General features: G+C 40.9%; 1 protein-coding gene across 1 annotated transcript; it reads right to left on the bottom strand.

The window, feature by feature from the left end:
• Positions 1-5,716: 5,716 nt before the first annotated feature.
• DBR1 (debranching RNA lariats 1) lies at positions 5,717-18,635 on the bottom strand. Its single transcript, XM_073633434.1, has 9 exons — positions 18,481-18,635; positions 17,361-17,619; positions 15,761-15,885; positions 15,091-15,171; positions 14,535-14,620; positions 11,917-12,141; positions 9,429-9,506; positions 8,284-8,429; positions 5,717-6,858 (listed from the first exon to the last, which is right to left on the bottom strand). Exons 2-9 carry the CDS (start codon positions 17,555-17,557, stop codon positions 6,213-6,215), a joined length of 1,584 nt encoding a protein of 527 aa, XP_073489535.1. The 5' UTR covers positions 17,558-17,619; positions 18,481-18,635; the 3' UTR covers positions 5,717-6,212.
• Positions 18,636-18,867: the final 232 nt, after the last annotated feature.

An 18,867-nucleotide genomic window follows, 5' to 3' on the forward strand; every position in this document is an offset into this window, starting at 1 on the left:
AACTTAATCAGGGACTCATCAATACAGACAACTTGATGGGGAGTAAACAAGTCTGCAAAACGTTGGTTGAAGTGGCTTACGAGGGGCTGAATTTTGTAGAGCCGATCGTATCCAGGGTCTCCACGAGGACGACAGTACATTGTCATTGAAGTGCATGAACCGCAAGATCTGCTCGTATGGTGCCCTGGTCATGGAGACAGAAAACAAGGGCATATGGTGAATTGGGTCAGTGGACCAATATGAACGCAACTCACTCTTTTTAGTTCTGCCCATGTTGAGGGAAAGGCCCAGAAAGAGCTTAAATTTGGAGACCGTAATTGGTCTCCAATCTCTGGCAAGGGAGGACTGGGGAATAGTGGCGATGTGTCGACCAGCGTACAAATTGCTTTGGTCCACAATAGATCTATAGAGATATTCGGTGAAAAACAGCGAATAAAAAACAAGTGACGTAAAATCAACTGTTTCCACCTGAATGCCGGGTTGGCCAGTGAATGGGGGAAGTACGGGTGCTGCAGAAGTGGTGGGTTCCCATTTAGGATTGGCAAATGCAGCAGGAAGGGCACTATGGGCCTGTGTTCGTCTTCTTGGTGGCAGCAGGACACTTGTGCTTGCCACCTCGAACTGCACTTATGGGACTCGCCACGTCTCCAAGTGTTACTGCTGTGCTGGATTGACTATGACCAGGGTGTACTAGGCCGCTGGTGCTTGCCAGTTCACCAGAAGGAAGAGCGGCGCTAGTACTGCTCTGCTCCATACGAGGAACCTGCGGTTCTTGCACATCAATGACAGAAGAAGTTCGGGGTCTGGTACGCCTGACATTGGCAGGGACCACAACTCCATCATCAGAGCTATCTGTCATGGAGCCGCTGTAGTCTACAGGATCGTATTCTGAGGCTGAATCTGACAGATGAGTGACTTCCTCTTCACTATCTGTCATGCTCAGAAACGTGTAGACCTCTTCACTAGTGTACCTTTGATTTGCCATTTTGGGCTCTAAATTTAGTGGTACACTAGTGAGACTCACAGGTAAAAAAAGCTCCTGACTGTTAGCGACTGTATCAAAATGCTACCAAAAAAACTGTTAGCGATCGCAGGGATCAGGCCTGACTCTGCGAACGCTGCAGTTATGTATGTTTAGTGTTTTGTAAGTGACAGTGATCGATCGATACTGCACTTGGGTGGGCTGGGCCGAGGGGCAAAACCCAGGTATCTGGGCTGATCCCGCTAACACTGCGTTTTTGGGAATCCTAAACTGCTGGGGACGCTAGTATAGCTCTGATTGGATCAGATATTGATCTGTTCAGATACTATACCACTAAGGGAGGTGTATGCTGCGTGCATGGGCGTTAGCTGTACTGGCACTAACCTGACACTGCCTGGGGCGCCGCAGACCCTAAAACCTAACTTATATCAACGACGGGCGATCAGGGGGTTAAACCTTTATTAGGTAATAAACGGCGGGCGCCCTGAAACTATAAAAAAAACAAACTAACCAGCGTCACCCGTAACAGTTATACAGTGATCACTGGTGAAAGTGTTAACTAGGGGGCAATCAGGGGGTTAAAACCTTTATTAGGTAGTATATGGGGGTCCCTGACGCTATAAAACGCTGACGGCGAACCTATATATTTACCTCCCTAACTAGCATCACCAGTGACACTAACACAGCGATCAGAAAAACGATCGCTTAGTGACATTGGTGACGGGGGGTGATCACAGGGTTAAACCTTTATTGGTGGGGGTTAGGGGGGTATCCTAGACCTAAAGGGGGCTAACACTAACTGCCCTACCACTTATAACTATCACAAACTGACACCAATGCAATAATCAAAAAAAAAAAATGCTATTTATGTCACTGTGACAGGGGGTACAGGGGGGAGAAAAGTGTGCCTAGAGTGTTCTACTGTACGTGTGGTGTTGGTGCACTCACTTGGATGCCTTCTCTTCTCGGCGCCGGAACGAATAAGACCAACTCGAGGAGAGATTACATCACTTCCTCTGCCGTTGTTTACATTACAGAGGCAGAGGAAGATTGTCATTCGTTGGGAGCGATCACGAGGGGGTGGCCACGAATGAGTGGCCTCCCCCTCAGCATTGATCGCTCCCCTAACGATGCCAACCGCCTCGGGCATGAGGCACATTACGTACCAGGTACGTGATTTTGCCTGCCCATGCCATTCTGCCGCAGTATATCTGCGTTAGGCGGTCAGCAAGTGGTTAATGTGATAGATCAACACAAAGTGGCACATAATTGTGAAGTGGAAATTGTTTAGTTTAATATTTTTTTAAATTTTTTTTACAAATAAATGTGAAAAGTGTGGCGTGCATTTGTTTTCAGCCCCCCGAGTCAAAACTTTGTAGAACGACCTTTCGCTGCAATTACAGGAGATGTCTCTACCAGCTTTGCACATCTAGAGAGAGTGACATTTTTGTCCATTCATCTTTGCAAAATAGCTCAAGCTCTATCAGATTGAATGGAGAGCGTCTGAGCAATATTCAAGACAGATTCTCAAATGGCGCTGTATGTGTTGAGCAGAAAGATCAACACAAAAGCATATAGAAAAAAAAATGTTTTAAATGTAAATTAAAAAGAATACGCATTTGCAGCTAGCTTCCAAAACGCACAGCAAGTGTGTGTTGCCGCACTTTCATAAATGCAAGGATGTGAATGCAGCCTGAAGAGGAGAAAAAACAAACAATTATTCTCTATGGAGATGGTTCACATCTCCTCTCCAAGATGCTTAAAGCCAAATGTCGCAGGCTACATTCAAACCCATTTGAGCAATATTATAGGTGTTTTGTCACGCGTTTTGGAGCTTCAAACTACAAAGCATTCAGGTGTACCCCATCTTCATTTATATCTGTTCTATCCTACTGCATACACACACTTTCATTTTTGCACCTTCTGTTTAAGAAGAGCAAACAAACAAAAAAAATCACCTAACAGTGATGCAGTCTAGGGTTAATAGGAGAAGTGCAACCAAAGCTTGTTTGGCTGTACTTCTCCTGTGGATCACAGGAGTGCAGTTCATTCTGCACTCCTGTGACCAGTTTTCAGCAGACAGCAAGCTGAAGCCTGCTGTCGGCTGAGCCAGTTCAGGCTGGGGCAGGATATTGAAGTCGGAATCCGCCCACATGTCTGGACCGGCTGATCCCACCCCCATCACGGCCCAGCGTTCCAGAGAGTGTGGGGGGGGGCGGCTTGCAAAGCAGAGACCCAGTGACTGAAAGGCGGGAGCCATGAGTACCAGTGATCAGGGGGTGTTTGATCGTTCGGGTCTCATTGTTAAAGGCGCCAGTAACAGATCGATGCTGCAGCCACCTAGGCAAGTTAAATAGAATAAAAAAAAATTATATATATATACACACCTTACAGTTCACAGTGCATGTCAGAGCAAATGAGAATCATGAGGTCAAAAGGAACTGCCTGAAGAGCTCAGAGACAGAATTGTGGTAAGGCACAGATCTGGCCAAGGTTACAAAAAGGTTGCACTTAAGGTTCCTAAGAGCACAGTGGCCTCCATAATCCTTAAATGGAAGACGTTTGGAATGACCAGAACCCTTCTTAGAGCTGGCCGTCCGGCCAAACTGAGCTATCGGGGGAGAAGAGCCTTGGTGAGAGAGGTAAAGAAGAACCCAAAGATCACTGTGGCTGAGATCCAGAGATGCAGTCGGGAGATGGGAGAAAGTTGTAGAAAGTCAACCATCACTGCAGCCCTCCACCAGTCGGGGCTTTATGGCAAAGTGGCCCGACAGAAGCCTCTCCTCATTGCAAGACACATGACAACATCTGAAGGACTCCAAGATGGTGAGAAATAAGATTCTCTGGTCTGATGAGACCAAGATAGAACTTTTTGGCCTTAATTCTAAGCGGTGTGTGTGGAGAAAACCAGACACTGCTCATCACCTGTCCAATACAGTCCCAACAGTGAAGCATGGTGGTGGCAGCATCATGCTGTGGGCGTGTTTTGTCAGCTGCAGGGTCAGGACGACTGGTTGCAATTGAGGGAAAGATGAATGCGGCCAAGTACAGCGATATCCTGGACGAATACCTTCTCCAGAGTGCTTTAGGACCTCAGACTGGGCCGAAGGTTTACCTTCCAACAAGACAATGACCCTAAGCACACAGTTAAAATAACGAAGGAGTGGCTTCACAACAACTCTGACTGTTCTTGAATGGAGAGACCTAAAAATGGCTGTCCAACGTTTACCATCCAACCTGACAGAACTGGAGAGGATCTGCAAGGAGGAATGGCAAAGGATCCCCAAATCCAGGTGTGAAAAACTTGTTGCACCTTTCCCAAAAAGACTCATGGCTGTATTAGATCAAAAGGGTGCTTCTACTAAATACTGAGCAAAGGGTCTGAATACTTAGGACCATGTGATATTTCAGTTTTTCTTTTTTAATAAATCTGCAAAAATGTCAACAATTCTGTGTCAAAAATGTCAACAATTCTGTGTTTTTCTGTCAATATGGGGTGCTGTGTGTATGTGTAATATATATATATATATATGGCAGATGTGAAAGTATTAAAAGAGATGTATAGGGTTGTGTGTGTATATATATATATATATATATATATATATATATATATATATATATATATATATATATATATATATATATATATATATATATATATATACACACACATATATATATATATATATATATATATATATATATATATATACACATATACATATACATATATACACACACACATATATATATATATATATATATATATACACACACACACACACACACACACACACACACACACACACATATACACACACACACACAACCCTATACATCTCTTTTAATACTTTCACATCTGCCATAACGCTAGGTTCTATGGCTCACAATTTAGCAGAAATGCAGTGGACCCGATCCTACCCATCACCTGCCCACAATCGAAAGGCTACCAACCCCTACTCTAGAGGATCCATCTTGTCATTCCCAAAAAAACAAACAAACAAAAAAAAAAAAAAAAAAAAGTAAGAGAGCGTATTCACACCTTAGAAATCTGTTGTAGTGCATTAAGCAGGGGTAGACCTATATTCACTTTTTTTGAAGAATCGGTAGCAAACTTACCGATATTGCTTCAAGTTGTTGTACTGGGGTGATGCCTGCAGCTGCATGTATCACCCTGGTATCAGTCTTTAGTAGAGCTGGGGTATTTTCTCAAAAAAAAAAAAAAAAAACAAAAAAAAAAAACAAAAAAAACAAACAAACATACAACCCTAGATTCATGATTTGAATGGAGTTTTTTTTTTTTTATTTAATGGACACCGCGCTGGTCCTGAGGAGCTGCAGGCAGGAGTTTTTAGGCGAGGCCGCGGCTTCGGCCCAGCCCGCGGCGTCCGGCCTCACGGACTAGGCCGAAGCCGCGGCCTCGCCTAAAAACTCCTGCCCGCAGCTCCTCATGACTGGCGCGGTGTCAGCGCTGTTCCTGGTGAAAAAAAAAAAAAAATCAATTTGCTGAAAATTTGATTCAATTTGACCTCTCAACTCGATTCAAGACTGCGCAACTTTAAAGCTGCACTGGTGTGACCCATCTTAATTTATCAAAACTCTGCTGCCCTATAACAGCCAGATTTTACAATGCATTCTTGTACTACAAATGGACTGCAAATTCTGAGAGAACTTGTCCCCAACACATTGAGAGCAATGATTTAGTAAAAATACATAGTAAAAACAAACAAGCTGTTTTTCCCCAAACAGTCCTGATTTATTTTACATTTTTTGCCCATAGCTTTAAAATAAAATTTACAATTAAAAACTTATATATTATACACAATTCTCCCCCTTAGGACTGCATAACTGTAATAGAACTTAGGGCACATTTAAAGAGCAACTCCACCGAAAACACATTTTTCCAGCTTTGATGGAAAGGAGCAGGGTTTGATCCTGTGCTGAAGATTGGAAAATCAACCCCAGCTCCCACTCCAACTAAAAGAAAAATTCATTTTGGGTGGAGCCACTCCACTGCAACAAAAAATATAAAACTGTAACTAACAGAATACCTGATCATCTTCAGTCAGATGATAGTCTATGTTGACCGTATTAAAACAGTAAAAAGTAAATGAATTTTGATGCTGGCCACAAAACAAGACCCTGTGCCAGAGATGCTACCAGCAAGTAAATCAGTGATTGCTTTAAAGCAGTCTTAATAGTCCACAATCCAGAGAAAGTTCCTATCTGGCTACTCTACTTCATCCTGACCTGTGTAGAGAGCCTGGTTTCTCCTTTTAATCTTCACACTACCTCGTCCATTCTCTTCGCTCAGTCTCTTAAGTTGCTTTTCTGGGTTCTTGCCTTCGCCTTCAGTGTGACTGCTCTCTGAACGTTCCTGTTCATCGTTGGTTGAATCCATGGCATCATCTGAGGAAATAGCCATGGACTCTGGCAGAACACGGAAACCAGAGAAGCTTGGGGAATATTCTGGAGAGGGCTCCAAAGACCGCACAGAGACGTCTTCCTCATCTTCATCATCTTCCAGAGTGATCTCATCAGGATTAATTGAAGAAGAGAGGATAGAAGTGTCAGTACTGTATTCACTGGGATCTTCTGTGGATCCACTGCTCTCTGCGTCATTATCTTCTGCAGCATCAAACTCTCCACCCTCATCATCTAGTTGGCCGACTTTAGCATTGATGTCAATAAGTCCGAAACGGGCACAGAACTCTGTGGTCTGAGGATTAATAATGTGAGAAGGCACTCTCTTGTGCTGAGGATTGTTTGGGTCATAGCAAGGAATGCTGACACTAAAGTTGCATGGGATAGTAAGGTCATGGCCCATATCTTTCAAGACTTCTTGCTTCATTTGTTCAGTAGAACTGTAATTCCACCTATAATTAAACATCAATATTAGAAGTCTACTAAAAAGGAGCATAAAGTCATAATATAAATATAAAAAAGTTACACTTGCAGATAGTAAAAGAATGAACTACATTTCACATTCAGAGCTTGTGAAGCAGCTGAACTGTAGGTCTATGTATCTGGGGAGATGCATACTTGTACTGAAGGAGTAAAACACACATGTGTGGGAAGTAAGGCTGGCCATAGACTGTTCGAGTCTCAGTTGGTTTAGCAGGAACCATGTATGGGCACGGCTGAATGTACCAAGTTGAGCGATCAACCAGCCTGCCAGATTTACTTGGGATTATCGCTAGAGGCTGCTATAGCTGCTGGCAATATTTACTGACTTCCCTTGCCACCCACTGGTATTACACAATGTCTTGACAGAGGGATTCCCGTCAGCACTGTCTGTGTTGATGGGGGGGAAATGATGCAAATTTCTTGCAACCAAAAGAAATTTGCATCATCTATGGTTTGCAAAAGTACACACATTTCCTGGATGAACTTGTGTTTGCACTGGGTTATCTTGATCAAACAGATTATTAAGGACACTGAATATTTATTTATTGAACATGTTTCTCAAGGAACATCATGTTTGATTATTGCACATTATGTATTTATGTTGTATAATATTTAATTTTCAATCGAAGTATATTAAGAATTTTGTTCATATAGTGTATCACTAGCGCTGCATTATATTTTAGTTTTTTTTGTATTTCTCTCTATCTGAACCAATAGAGCTGCTGAAATTAGGTACTGGGTCAATTTGAGGTGCCAAATTCCTATTTTTATTACAGGTGCACAAATGCTTTGTTATTCTGAATTAAAAGATTTTGATCGTCTCTCAACTACAAAAAAAACACAACGTGATTGAGTATTCTTTGCAAAGTGAAGTTTTACTTCATTTACTAAGCTCTGGAGCAAGCGCACATTCAGTGCTCAGTATATTTGCTTTTAGTAAAATCAACCCCATTATGTTGAGAGCCAGATTGCATGAATCATAGGACAAACGTAGGGAGTAATGCCATGACTGGTATTAGACAAACTGAACTCAGATTACTGCATACAAAAAAAAAGGGGGGGGGTCCCCAAAAATCAACGTCTATTGGTCAAACAGATTTCTGTTTGATACCCAAATAATTCCTAACCTGACAAAATATCATCTAAATCTGTCTGACCACCAATACTGCTGTAATTTATTTCTGAATGAAAGTTAACCAAGCAGCATTTGAACTATCCCCGTGACCAGAACTAAATGGGAAAACACAAGTAAAATTAATCACAAATCAAGCTGAAGAGGGGTTTGTTGTTCTACAGCCCCCAATCTATGGTTTGCTCTGGTTGTGCAGTGCCAACATTATGGTGTATATTGCATGAATGAACTCTTCACATTCAGACAGTGCTCATTTACTCACCTGCTATGTAGACCATTGTTCTCAGGCATGTTCCATGTATTTGAAGTTACATTAAGAAGGTCTTTAGTAGCTTTTAGGACACACAGCCATTCAAGGTCATACTCTAAGCAGTCGGGTTTGCTGGGGTCATGCTTCACTTCAACAATCTAATTAAAAAACAAACCAATATGAAAGTATAACAAATACATTTATAAATTGTACAACAAAATGTCATTTTTTAAAATCTGAAATAGTCTTTATTGGTATTGAAGGGGCATAAAGTAACATGATGACAAAGTCATGCACCCATGTTCTACAGAGTAGGGGCTGTGTGCAAGGCTGGTCATAAATTAGTGTTTTTTTTCCCCCCATTCAACCAGCAGGTTAAAGGACGAAAAAAAATCTGACCCAATTCTCCCATCGATTTGGATGCGGAAATCCTCCCCAGTGTTTCATTGCATTTTGACAGCTGTCAGGAGTACACAGATTAGCGCTGCTGTTTATAGCCTGAAGCACTGATCGAGCAGCTTTTCTCCCCACATGGGGAGGTTGAAAAGAAGTAATTCAGTAAAATGACTTCTGTTCAACCACAGCGGCCATGCATTTATCGAAATTCGGCTGGTCTCTGCTAAACCTGTCAAATTTTGATCTATGTATGGCCAGCAAGTAATTCTGATTATCACATACCCCATATTTTTTACATTTTGTGCAACTTTTGTGGTCATAGATCACTTTCTTATGCAGAAGCAACCTATTAATCTCCACTTTCCATTGTTGTAAGGTAGGCACCCCAGCATGGATCCAGACATAGATTAATAGCTTCTGGGCAGTAAACAAAAAGGCACGTAGATAAAATGTTTAATTCTAAAGACCAAGGAGGCATGTCTGAGTGTCCAATTGTGCTGGAGAACCCATGATTTCATGCAAAGAACGTTATGAATTGCTTCCAGTGAGCTTGTATCTGTGGACAGGACCAGAGCATATGGAGAAAGGAACAAGGGCCCCTTGACACTTAGGGCATAATGAGTTATACATCTGATTATATCTTGCTGACCAAATTAGCGTAAAATCGATACGATGAAGTATAAAACAGATGAATGAGCTTATCAGTAAGTTTCAAAGAGGAACAACAACAACAAAAATCCATAATAGAAAACCATTCTCACCTGAAGAAATTCCCGACGTGGCAAGCACTTATCTAGTGCCAAGAATTTGGTTGCTTTGGGTAGCTCTCCTTCTTTGTCCTGTAAAAGAAAAATCCTGTTAACTCACCATAGTAACAGAAAATAAATGTATTTTCCTTTTTAGTTTAACTACTTGCCGACCAGCCGCCACAGTTTTACTGTGCCAGGTTGGCTGGGCAAATCGACGTTACCTTACGTCGCTTTACCTTTTGGGCACTAGGGGTGCATGCACGTGCCCTCGGAGCCAATGCCAGTGCCCGGCAGTCGCGATGACCGCTGGGCTCCCGTGATCGCTCATGAGAGCAAAAACCGGTGTGTGTGTGTGTGTGTGTGTGTGTGTGTGTGTGTGTGTGTGTGTGTGTGTGTGTGTGTGTGTGTGTGTGTGTGTAAGTAAAACACACAAATCCTGTTTTTTTTCAGGGGAGAGGAGACAGATCGTGTGTTCATACTATGCATGTCCCATCCCCCCCAGTTAGAAACACGCATAGGAAACACAGTTAACCCCTTGATCGCCCCCTAGTGTTAACCCCTTCCCTGCTACTGTGACATTTACACAGTAATCAGTGCATTTTGTATAGCACCGATCGCTGTATAATTGTCAATGGTTTCAAAAATGTGTCAAAAGTGTACGATGTGTCCGCCATAATGTTACAGTCCCGATAATAAATACATAAATAAATAGCAGATCGTCGTCATTACTAGTATATTAAAAAAAAAAAAAAAAAGACATAAATCTATCCCCTATTTTGTAGACGCTGTAACTTAGTGAACTATAGTGAAATTGGTGTTGAGTTATTCACTTTACGGTCAACACTGAGGACAAGGGGGACTCTTTACATCTAGAGGAAAAGTACATCTAGAGGAAAAGAGATTTCATCTCCAAATACAGAAAGGTTTCTTCACAGTAAGAGCTGTGAAAATGTGGAATAGACTCCCTCCAGATGTGGTTCTGGTCAGCTCAGCAGATGGCTTTAGGAAAGGCCTGGATTCTCTGTACATAATATAACTGGGTACTAACATTTATAGGTCCTGCTTGGATCCTGCTTTTCTGGATTTTTTTTTTGTCTTCCTCTGGATCAACTGTGGGTATAGGTTTGGGTATATGGGATTGTATAATATGTTTTATTTTATTTTTTATGGTTGAACTAGATGGACTTGTGTCTTTTTTCAACCTGACTAACTTTTGTGCAAAAAATCAAATTATGCCTATTGCGAATTTTTTTTTACCAAAAATATATATAGAAGAATACATATCGGCCTGAAGTGAGGAAATTTTTTTTTTTCTTTTTAATAAAAAATATGTGGGAAATTTATTATAGCAAAAAGTAAAAGATAGTGTTTTTTTCAAACTTGTTGCTCTTCGTTTGCTTTTAACGCAAAAAATAAAAACCGCAGAGGAGATACCACCAAAAGAAAGCTCTATTTGTGGGAAAAAAGGGACGTCAATCCTGTTTGGGTACAGCGTCGCACAACCGCGCAGTTGTCAGTTAAAAGCGATGCAGTGCCGAACCGCAAAAAATGGCCTGGTCGTTGAGCAGCCAAATCTTCCGGGGCTGAAGTGGTTAAAGTGGAATTTTACTCTCTGAATCAACATGGACTATTTTTCATCATTATGCTGCTAGCAAATAGTTAGTAAATAGATAGGAACGTATGTCATATTGACCCATTTTAAACTTATGTTACTTCCTGGTTTCCATGTCTAGGCAAATTATGTTATACATCCGAGGAGTCTTCAGGAGGGGAGGAGGGGTATTCTCAGCTAAGCACACCCTCCTGTCTGCATGTCTGAGCTAGGATTTCAGAAGTAAATGTTACATGAATCATCTGCCCTTACTTAAGATAGTCACGGCTAGAAATGCTAGGGGGCGTTTTTCAAAATGATTTCTTAGCAAAATAAAGCATGGCTACATAGATGTGTGGGAGAGTTTGCTTTAAATTAAAATAGTGTTTTTTTTAGCTGGTGGTGCTCAGATGCAGTGTAGTTCCGTTTTAAAGACAGGACTCCTGTAATGGTTAAGACAGCTCAACTAGGAAAACCGGAATGAATACAATTGGAAGAAAACTGGTGGCCATCCAGCTGTTGCGCAACTACTAGTCCCATCATGCCTTTGCTTGTGGGAGTCATGCTTGTAACTGTCAGCCTTGCAATGCCTCATGGGACTTGTAGTTTTTCAACAGCTGGAGGGCGTCAGTTTGAGACCCCTGCTCTAGAAGCTTGAAATCACTGCAGTAGACACTGCTACGCATGTAATCTGCACTAGCTTCCGAGTCCCATGACAAGTGTCTACCCTGCTGCATTCTGAACACAGGTCAGCTGCTTGGTACAGGCGCCATTTACAGAATGCTTTGCATTTTCACAATGAATGAAAAGCATTCTCTGACTGAACAAAGTGGAGAGGTGGGGTAGTGACATAACTCAAGATGAAAAACAAAAATGAGCATGGATACAAGAAACAGGGATATTTCTTACCTGGTGCTGCATGAAGGCAGCAAACTTGACATGTAAGTGAGCTGAAAACCAGTATGATGGCTGGAGATGGTGGAGAAGTTCAGCAGCTGCCGGGCTGCCCAGGGTGTTATTTTCTACCTCTTGTCTGAAAAAGTCTTTTTTCTTTAACAGTTGATTCTTATTACCATAGTGATAGATACTACGGGGCCAGTCATGAGACAAGAAGATGTCCATAGGCTCTTTTATCTGAATTAAGGAGGGGGGATAAATAGATATTAGCACAGTGTTCTGAAGCTATAAAGCCTAATTCTTGACATCCAATACAAAGGTAATTCATAAGAGGCAAAAATGCAGTCCGTGGAGGTTCTTTTAAGGCATGCAAATACCCACCTTTGAGAATACTAGTATTTGTACAGGTACTTTATAGGAAGGAGACCCTGATCATTTAGTTAATTACCACGGCCTTATGATAACTATTCTCTAGAAAAAGGATTCCAAAGAATAGTTAATAAAAATGTTTTTTTTTTTTTTTTTTTTTAAACATTAGGATACTTATCATATAAGACACCCTAAATCAAGGGAGAAGATATTTTGGAACGTCATGTGAGAAAATAAGAAGGAACATGCTAAATATACATATATTAACCTAGTGCAGGGGTGCCCAAAGTGCAACCTGCCTTTTTCTTTTTTTGTAGGCTGACTGCAATAAGCTATAGTTTTTCTTGTTTTAGGTTTTATTTCATTGTCCATTCCTAGAGGTTTGAGGACTTATTGATCCTATTTAGCAGAAACAGATGGGGAAATATTAACTTTAGGTTATAAAACCTCGATTCCAAAAAGGAGTTGGGACACTAAAATCTATAAAACAGAATGCAGGGATTTGCAAATCTCAAACCCATATTTTATTCACAATAGAAAACATATCAAATATTTAAACTGAGAAAATGTACCATTAAAAAAAAAAAAAAAAAAAAAAAAAAAAGGAAGAAGAAGAAGAAGTAGTTTTGAAATTGATGTTTTCTATTGTGAATAAAATATGGGTTTAAGACATATGCAAATCATTGCATTCTGTTTTTATGTAAATTTTACACATAGTCCCAACCTTTCTGGAATTGGAGTTGTGTGTATAAAAGCTTTTCATGAACTTTGTCTAAATACTTGTCTGTACATTTAGTAAAATTACACGTTAAAGCAGAGAGTCTGTCGGCTACCATAGCACAAACAAAAATCTAAAGAATTGTTGCCTAGAGTGAATCGCAATGTTGCTTTTATACAGCAGCACTTGGCTGCCATAGAGATATATTACAATGCATTCCTTGCATTGTAATATATTGAAAAAGTGCAGTAACACACAGCACCTAATCTTGCCCTTTCACTATTACAAATGAATTACAACACGTTTGTACTTCTGTATAGAAGACAACTGTATTGCCTCTACTCACCCTAGTTAGCTGCTATCACAGAGGGCAATTCCACAAAACAAACACACACACACACACAAAAAACAAACAAAAAAAAGGGGAAACAATCTAAAGTGGATGTCCAGGCTTTTCCTAACTAAGCTTAAACCTGCTCCCACCCCATTCTAACTACACCATGAAAGGAAGATGTGTATACTCATCTATTCTGAGGGCACTCTGGTCCAGTCACATGATCTCCCCAGCAGCCAGCTGGACAGGAGAGAGAGGCGAGATCGTGGACAACAGATTCCCCATAGCAAATCTAAGTCACAGTACAGGCATTTCAGTCCTTGTCTGTAATGTCTCCTCTCCCCTGAAGCCGACTGCTAGGGAGATCATGTGACTGAACCACAGCGCCCTCGGAATAGGTAAGACTGCACATCTTCCTTTCAAGTTAGAATGGGAGGGGGTGGGAGCAGGTTTAAAGCAGATCATCACCCTCTACAAAAAAGTCCCGCAATTTTGTCTAGGCAAATGACGTACACATGGGCACTGGGCCTCCTGGGATATGTCCGTCACATATTCCAGGAGGCCTTAAGTCTTTCATATAGTAAGTAGGAGAGGGGCGGGCCTAGAGGCGAATCATCGCGAGGCCCCACCAGCTGAACCCAGATGAGCTGGTGGGCCTCTCGATTAAATCACAAGCAAGATGTCGGTGCGGAACTGAGCAGTTTCTATTAACAGAAGGATGTCAGCGGGACAATGCTGGATCCACTGGGTGGAAGAGTATCCAAACTGTGCAGACACCACCACCCAGTAAGCGAGGTTATAGAAGAAAAAAAATAAAAATAAAAATAAATGATAATATCAGGGTGGCGCAAGGTAGAGTGAAAGTCCTCTTTAAGCATAGTTAGAAAAAGCCAGGACTTGATCTGGAGCTGGACTTTAAAATATACTATATAGAGCTATTGCAAAACTGACCACAAAATGTAATGGCACATCTTAAGCTGATTGCATGAAAAAGTACTATATCAGCAAGAAAGTTGTAAATGTAGTGAAGTGAATGTGTCTGCCAGTTTATCAACTTTGCACGTTTCTAAATTTTCTTTTGCCCCAAGCAAAAGCATGCATAGAAACAGTATGCTGGACAGTGTATGACCTTCACTCCAGTCTCAACCTGGGTTTTTCTTTTTCAGTTCTCTTATGCAATTCTTTGGGCACCCCTGATCTAGTGCCTACCTGTTTGAGTTTAAAGACTTCTATGTTCCGCACATGGTAAGCGCTTCTAATTGAATCTTTGGTATATGGAGGGTGTTCAAAATGACCTAAAGGAACGACAGAACATGGAATGCACAGAACTATTAATGAAAGAGCATGAATCACATTTCTCAAACTCCATTGGTGGTGTTCCAGTCTTTGCAAACAGCACATGGAGGGATACTGGTTACAGTTCAGCAAGTTAAAAAACTAAAGCTAGGTGTTAAAAACAATGCAAGAGATAACATCCGTTTATGTAATATTGTGTTTGAAGATACTTTAGAGCTAGGAAGGGGTTAATTTGTTAAGGCAGGTACTTCCCCTTTGACAGGTCTCTTAAGCAAGAGGCAGAAAGATCATGCCGACAGCACGTTTTTGCTGAAAAGAGCCATTTTCGTTTTACGCAAATAATGCAGACGGTTTTCATAAGACTATGTTGCTCCTGCCTGTCGCCACCCACTATTTACATACACCTGTGTATTTTTTTAATAAAGTTAAGAAAAACACAAACAAAACAATGATGCCAGTTATTGATTACCTTTTCTATAATCATGGTATTTGAAGATTCCAGAAATTCCTCCAATTCTTACACCTTGATATTTCACTACCCCAGCATATCCTAAAAAAGCACACACACACACACAATTTAGAATATTACATTTCAAAAACAGCCACTGTAATGGCTAAACAGTAATTATTAGCTCCTAATTTGTAAAGTGGACCTCTCAGGGAATGGTTGAAACTCAGTCAGGAGTGTGCTGGCAACATCTGCATGTTAGGGGATCAGGGCAGCAAGTGAGTAGAAATACAGCAATTAAAAAAACAAAAAAAAAAAAAACAAAAAAAAAACCCCTCTCTCGCTCTCTTCATCTTCATCCACAACTAAAATATAAAATATTTTGGCTGCCGTTTTGACATTTAATTCCATAAAACTTGTAATATTAGCTGTGCCAAGAAAGATCCCCCCCCCCTCAAAATTAAAATCTACTGTCATTGAAACAGTGTGTATTTACAAGAAGGCAATGTCATCAGTTCACTTGCCCCTGGTAAAATGAGACTGCATTCTTATGCGAATTGATCTAGAATCCAAAACGTGAGATTCGATTGTGTGTAAACAAGCAGTGTTTTTTTTTTTCTCCCACAGTTGTGCAGATAAATATGCACATGGATAGCTAGATAAAAGCAGCACATACTGCAAAAACACTTACCTAGGTAGTAAATATTTGGTGCAACCCAGCCTCCATAAGGCAACTCTTGGAGGTGATTTGAGGCCTCATGATTCCCTCCAATGAAGATTGTAAGTATTGGAGCCTTCTTCTCTCCAGAATAATATCTATAAAACAAAATAAGGCATACATTTAAGGTCTGTATACTTGTGTGAATTTGTAGCATTAACCTGCCAATTTAATAGCAGGATCACAGCAAAAATATTTCCAAAATTATAAGAATTATCAAATGCTATCATCTAAAAACCAAAAGTAACCACCCTTTCATCTTTAAAAGCAAACAGTAACAGTGTTTAGATTCAAATGCCTCTTCACCGTAAGTTTTCTGTATGTAAAATTATATGCCAACAAAAGACTATTGGGCCACTAAGTATACAGCAGCACTGCAAAAAATGTTGTAAAATATGATATTTTTTTTTTCAAATTTATTACATTGTGCTGCAGTAGATTTGTTCACTTAGTAGTCTTTTCTTTTGAATTCATAGCAGCTGTGCATGGCTTCAGCCACACAGGCAAGTCATCTAGTCACAGATCTATTTACACGACTACAAGTCTCAGCACAAGTGTGGCAACATCATAGCACCTGTGATACATCTTTTACTTCCCATAACAGAAGGTCTGTACCTCCATGTTGGCCTGGAATTGGGGGCAGTTTGCATATTGTACCTGCAATGCACTGATGGAGGCTTCAATGCAAACATGTAATAAATACACATTTTTTTTTTATTATGTGGGTGCATTTATTAAGCACCCACATTTAAAATAAATGCACATTTTTTTTAAAGGTAAATAAATGTGCATTTATGATGATTATTTTTGGAGCCTCTAAAGCATTGCATCAGTGATCAGCAGATTTCTAGTGTCATGCAGGTCTCCTGTAGACTGGTCAGTGTATCTGTGTGTCCATACATTCCAGACAGCAAGCATATACACTGACAGGAAGATTCCATGATCACTGAGAACTACAAGCTGATATCTGCAAAGGATGCTGGTACTTGTAGTTCATGCATACTCGGAGCTCTGTGTATCAATGACGTGGCTGAAGCCCCGCATGGTTGCTCTGGTTTCAAATGTGACAGCTAGTACAGGGGATAGATAGATAGATAGATAGATAGATAGATAGATAGATAGATAGATAGATAGATAGATAGATAGATAGATAGATAGATAGACATTCCACCATAAATAATGAGTGGAACATGTAACATGTTCCCAAAAGGTGAACTTATTCTCTAATAGTTAGGGTAAGGGAAGGTCATCACATTCTGATGAAAACAAACAGTAAAGTTCTCATTATGCTGCATAAAAACATCTGGAGGTTGATTTACTAAAGGCAAATAGACTCAACTTGGAAAGCAAATTTTCCCCAGAGCTTAGGGGATAAGATGAAGCTCTGCTGGCTTCTGTCATCCGATCTTGTGCTAACAAAAATATGCCCCCTCCCTTATTTTCCTTGTCTGTGATTGGGTATTCTTTGCAATTTAAAAATAAGTACTGGGGAAAAGTCCCCCTGCAAGGTGGGACCTATATGTCTTCAGTAAATCAACCGCATTGTGTATATTCAAACAATAAAAATTCCTACTTGTAAAAAGTCTGCATCTGACGGTACTTTTGGGGCACAGCCATGCATTTCATGTCCCCCTCATTCCTCACTGCCTGAAAGTCACCACAGCAGAGCAGGAGATCAACTTTAGTGTTCTCTTTCTTCTCCAGGAACTGGATCGTCTCATAGATCTTATCGAGCTCACCGTGACAGCATCCTTCCACCGCAATCTTCATGGCTGCTGTTGTTGTATGGTCACCAATAAAGCTCAGAGACAAATCTTGCTTTATATTCTCATCTGCAGGAACAAATTGCACTACAATGAGACTAAAATTCTACAAGTAAAAAGTGACAATAAAATATTGCTAATAGGTGTAACAACTAATAAACCTAGAACTATAGGCAACCCCCCCTTCTCCACTTTGGGTACAAAAACCAATTTGTTTTACCATGTGTCCCTTTGGAGAGATCTCCCTTCACTTCCTGACCCATAGCCAAAACAGGAAGTGAGAAGAAATCCCTGAAGATTAAGGGAATCCCTTAGGGACCTCAGGACTAGTGTCCCCATTGGAAGATTTCCCTTCTATTCCTGTTCTGGTGACAACCCAAAATGTAGGATTTTCTTTTGCTTTTGAATATGGACAAATAGAAAAAGGGTGAATCTCTCTAACAGGGACACAGACAGCAATAATCTAAACTGACCTAATCCCTTCCACTCTTAAAAAAAAAAAAAAAAAAAAAAAAAACCAAACACACACACACACGAAAAAAAAGTTTTGCCTTTAGTTGATAAATCAGTCCCTGACAAAGATGTGGCGGTCGGGACATTTGTGGCTCACACACACATTCCAACGTGACTGTCCGATCTCCTAGAGATCTAGCAGCAAGTCGTGCATCATATTATAGGCCTTCCTGGCTGGAAACAAACACAGGCACAGTCCATTACATTCTCCTCGCACAGCAGAGCATGCGCACACCGGAGGAGTCGCCCCGACTCTCAGCTCCCCATATCAGCACTGTACAGGCTCAGGTCCCCCCGGCAGGCCGCAACCTCCCCGAACACTCCTCCGCACCCGTACTTCTCAATGTAAGTGAGCGCTGAGACCACACCCAGCTCCCCCTGATAATAACATAGAATCCCCAGTACACCGCTCCTTACCTGAGCTCCACAGACACTCCTCGGAATACCGATCTCCAGGCTCTACAAGAAGATGTCCAGATGTGGTAGTGACGCAACGGAGGGGGCGTGAACTTAGGGGCGTACACCTTATTGTCTGCTTTCATTGGTCGCTTTTCTCTTCAGAGAACTAATTGAAACTCAAGGCACAACAATACGTCACGCTTTAGTCACGTGTGCCTCTGTGCATACAGTTTTACTTCAGGAAAATGGCGAATACAAATTCTATAACATGCTTTAGTTACATACATAAAACTTTCAATTTAATAACAACTTATATGTTACATATACATAATTAATGGGGTATGATTCTACACTAGATATTATTCATTTCTGGTAAGTTAGTATGACTATAAGGTTACTTCCATG

This window comes from Aquarana catesbeiana, linkage group LG06 (genome assembly GCF_042186555.1).
Source record: "Aquarana catesbeiana isolate 2022-GZ linkage group LG06, ASM4218655v1, whole genome shotgun sequence".
NCBI classification, from domain to species: domain Eukaryota; kingdom Metazoa; phylum Chordata; class Amphibia; order Anura; family Ranidae; genus Aquarana; species Aquarana catesbeiana.

Coding starts and splice junctions, on each gene's coding strand:
- DBR1 (XM_073633434.1), bottom strand. CDS start 17,557: ATGAAGATTGCGGTGGAAGGATGCTGTCACGGTGAGCTCGATAAGATC. Junction 12,142..14,534: donor AAGTCTTTAAACTCAAACAG/GTAGGCACTAGA, acceptor TCCTTAATTCAG/ATAAAAGAGCCTATGGACAT. Junction 9,507..11,916: donor CTGCCTTCATGCAGCACCAG/GTAAGAAATATC, acceptor TTTCTTTTACAG/GACAAAGAAGGAGAGCTACC.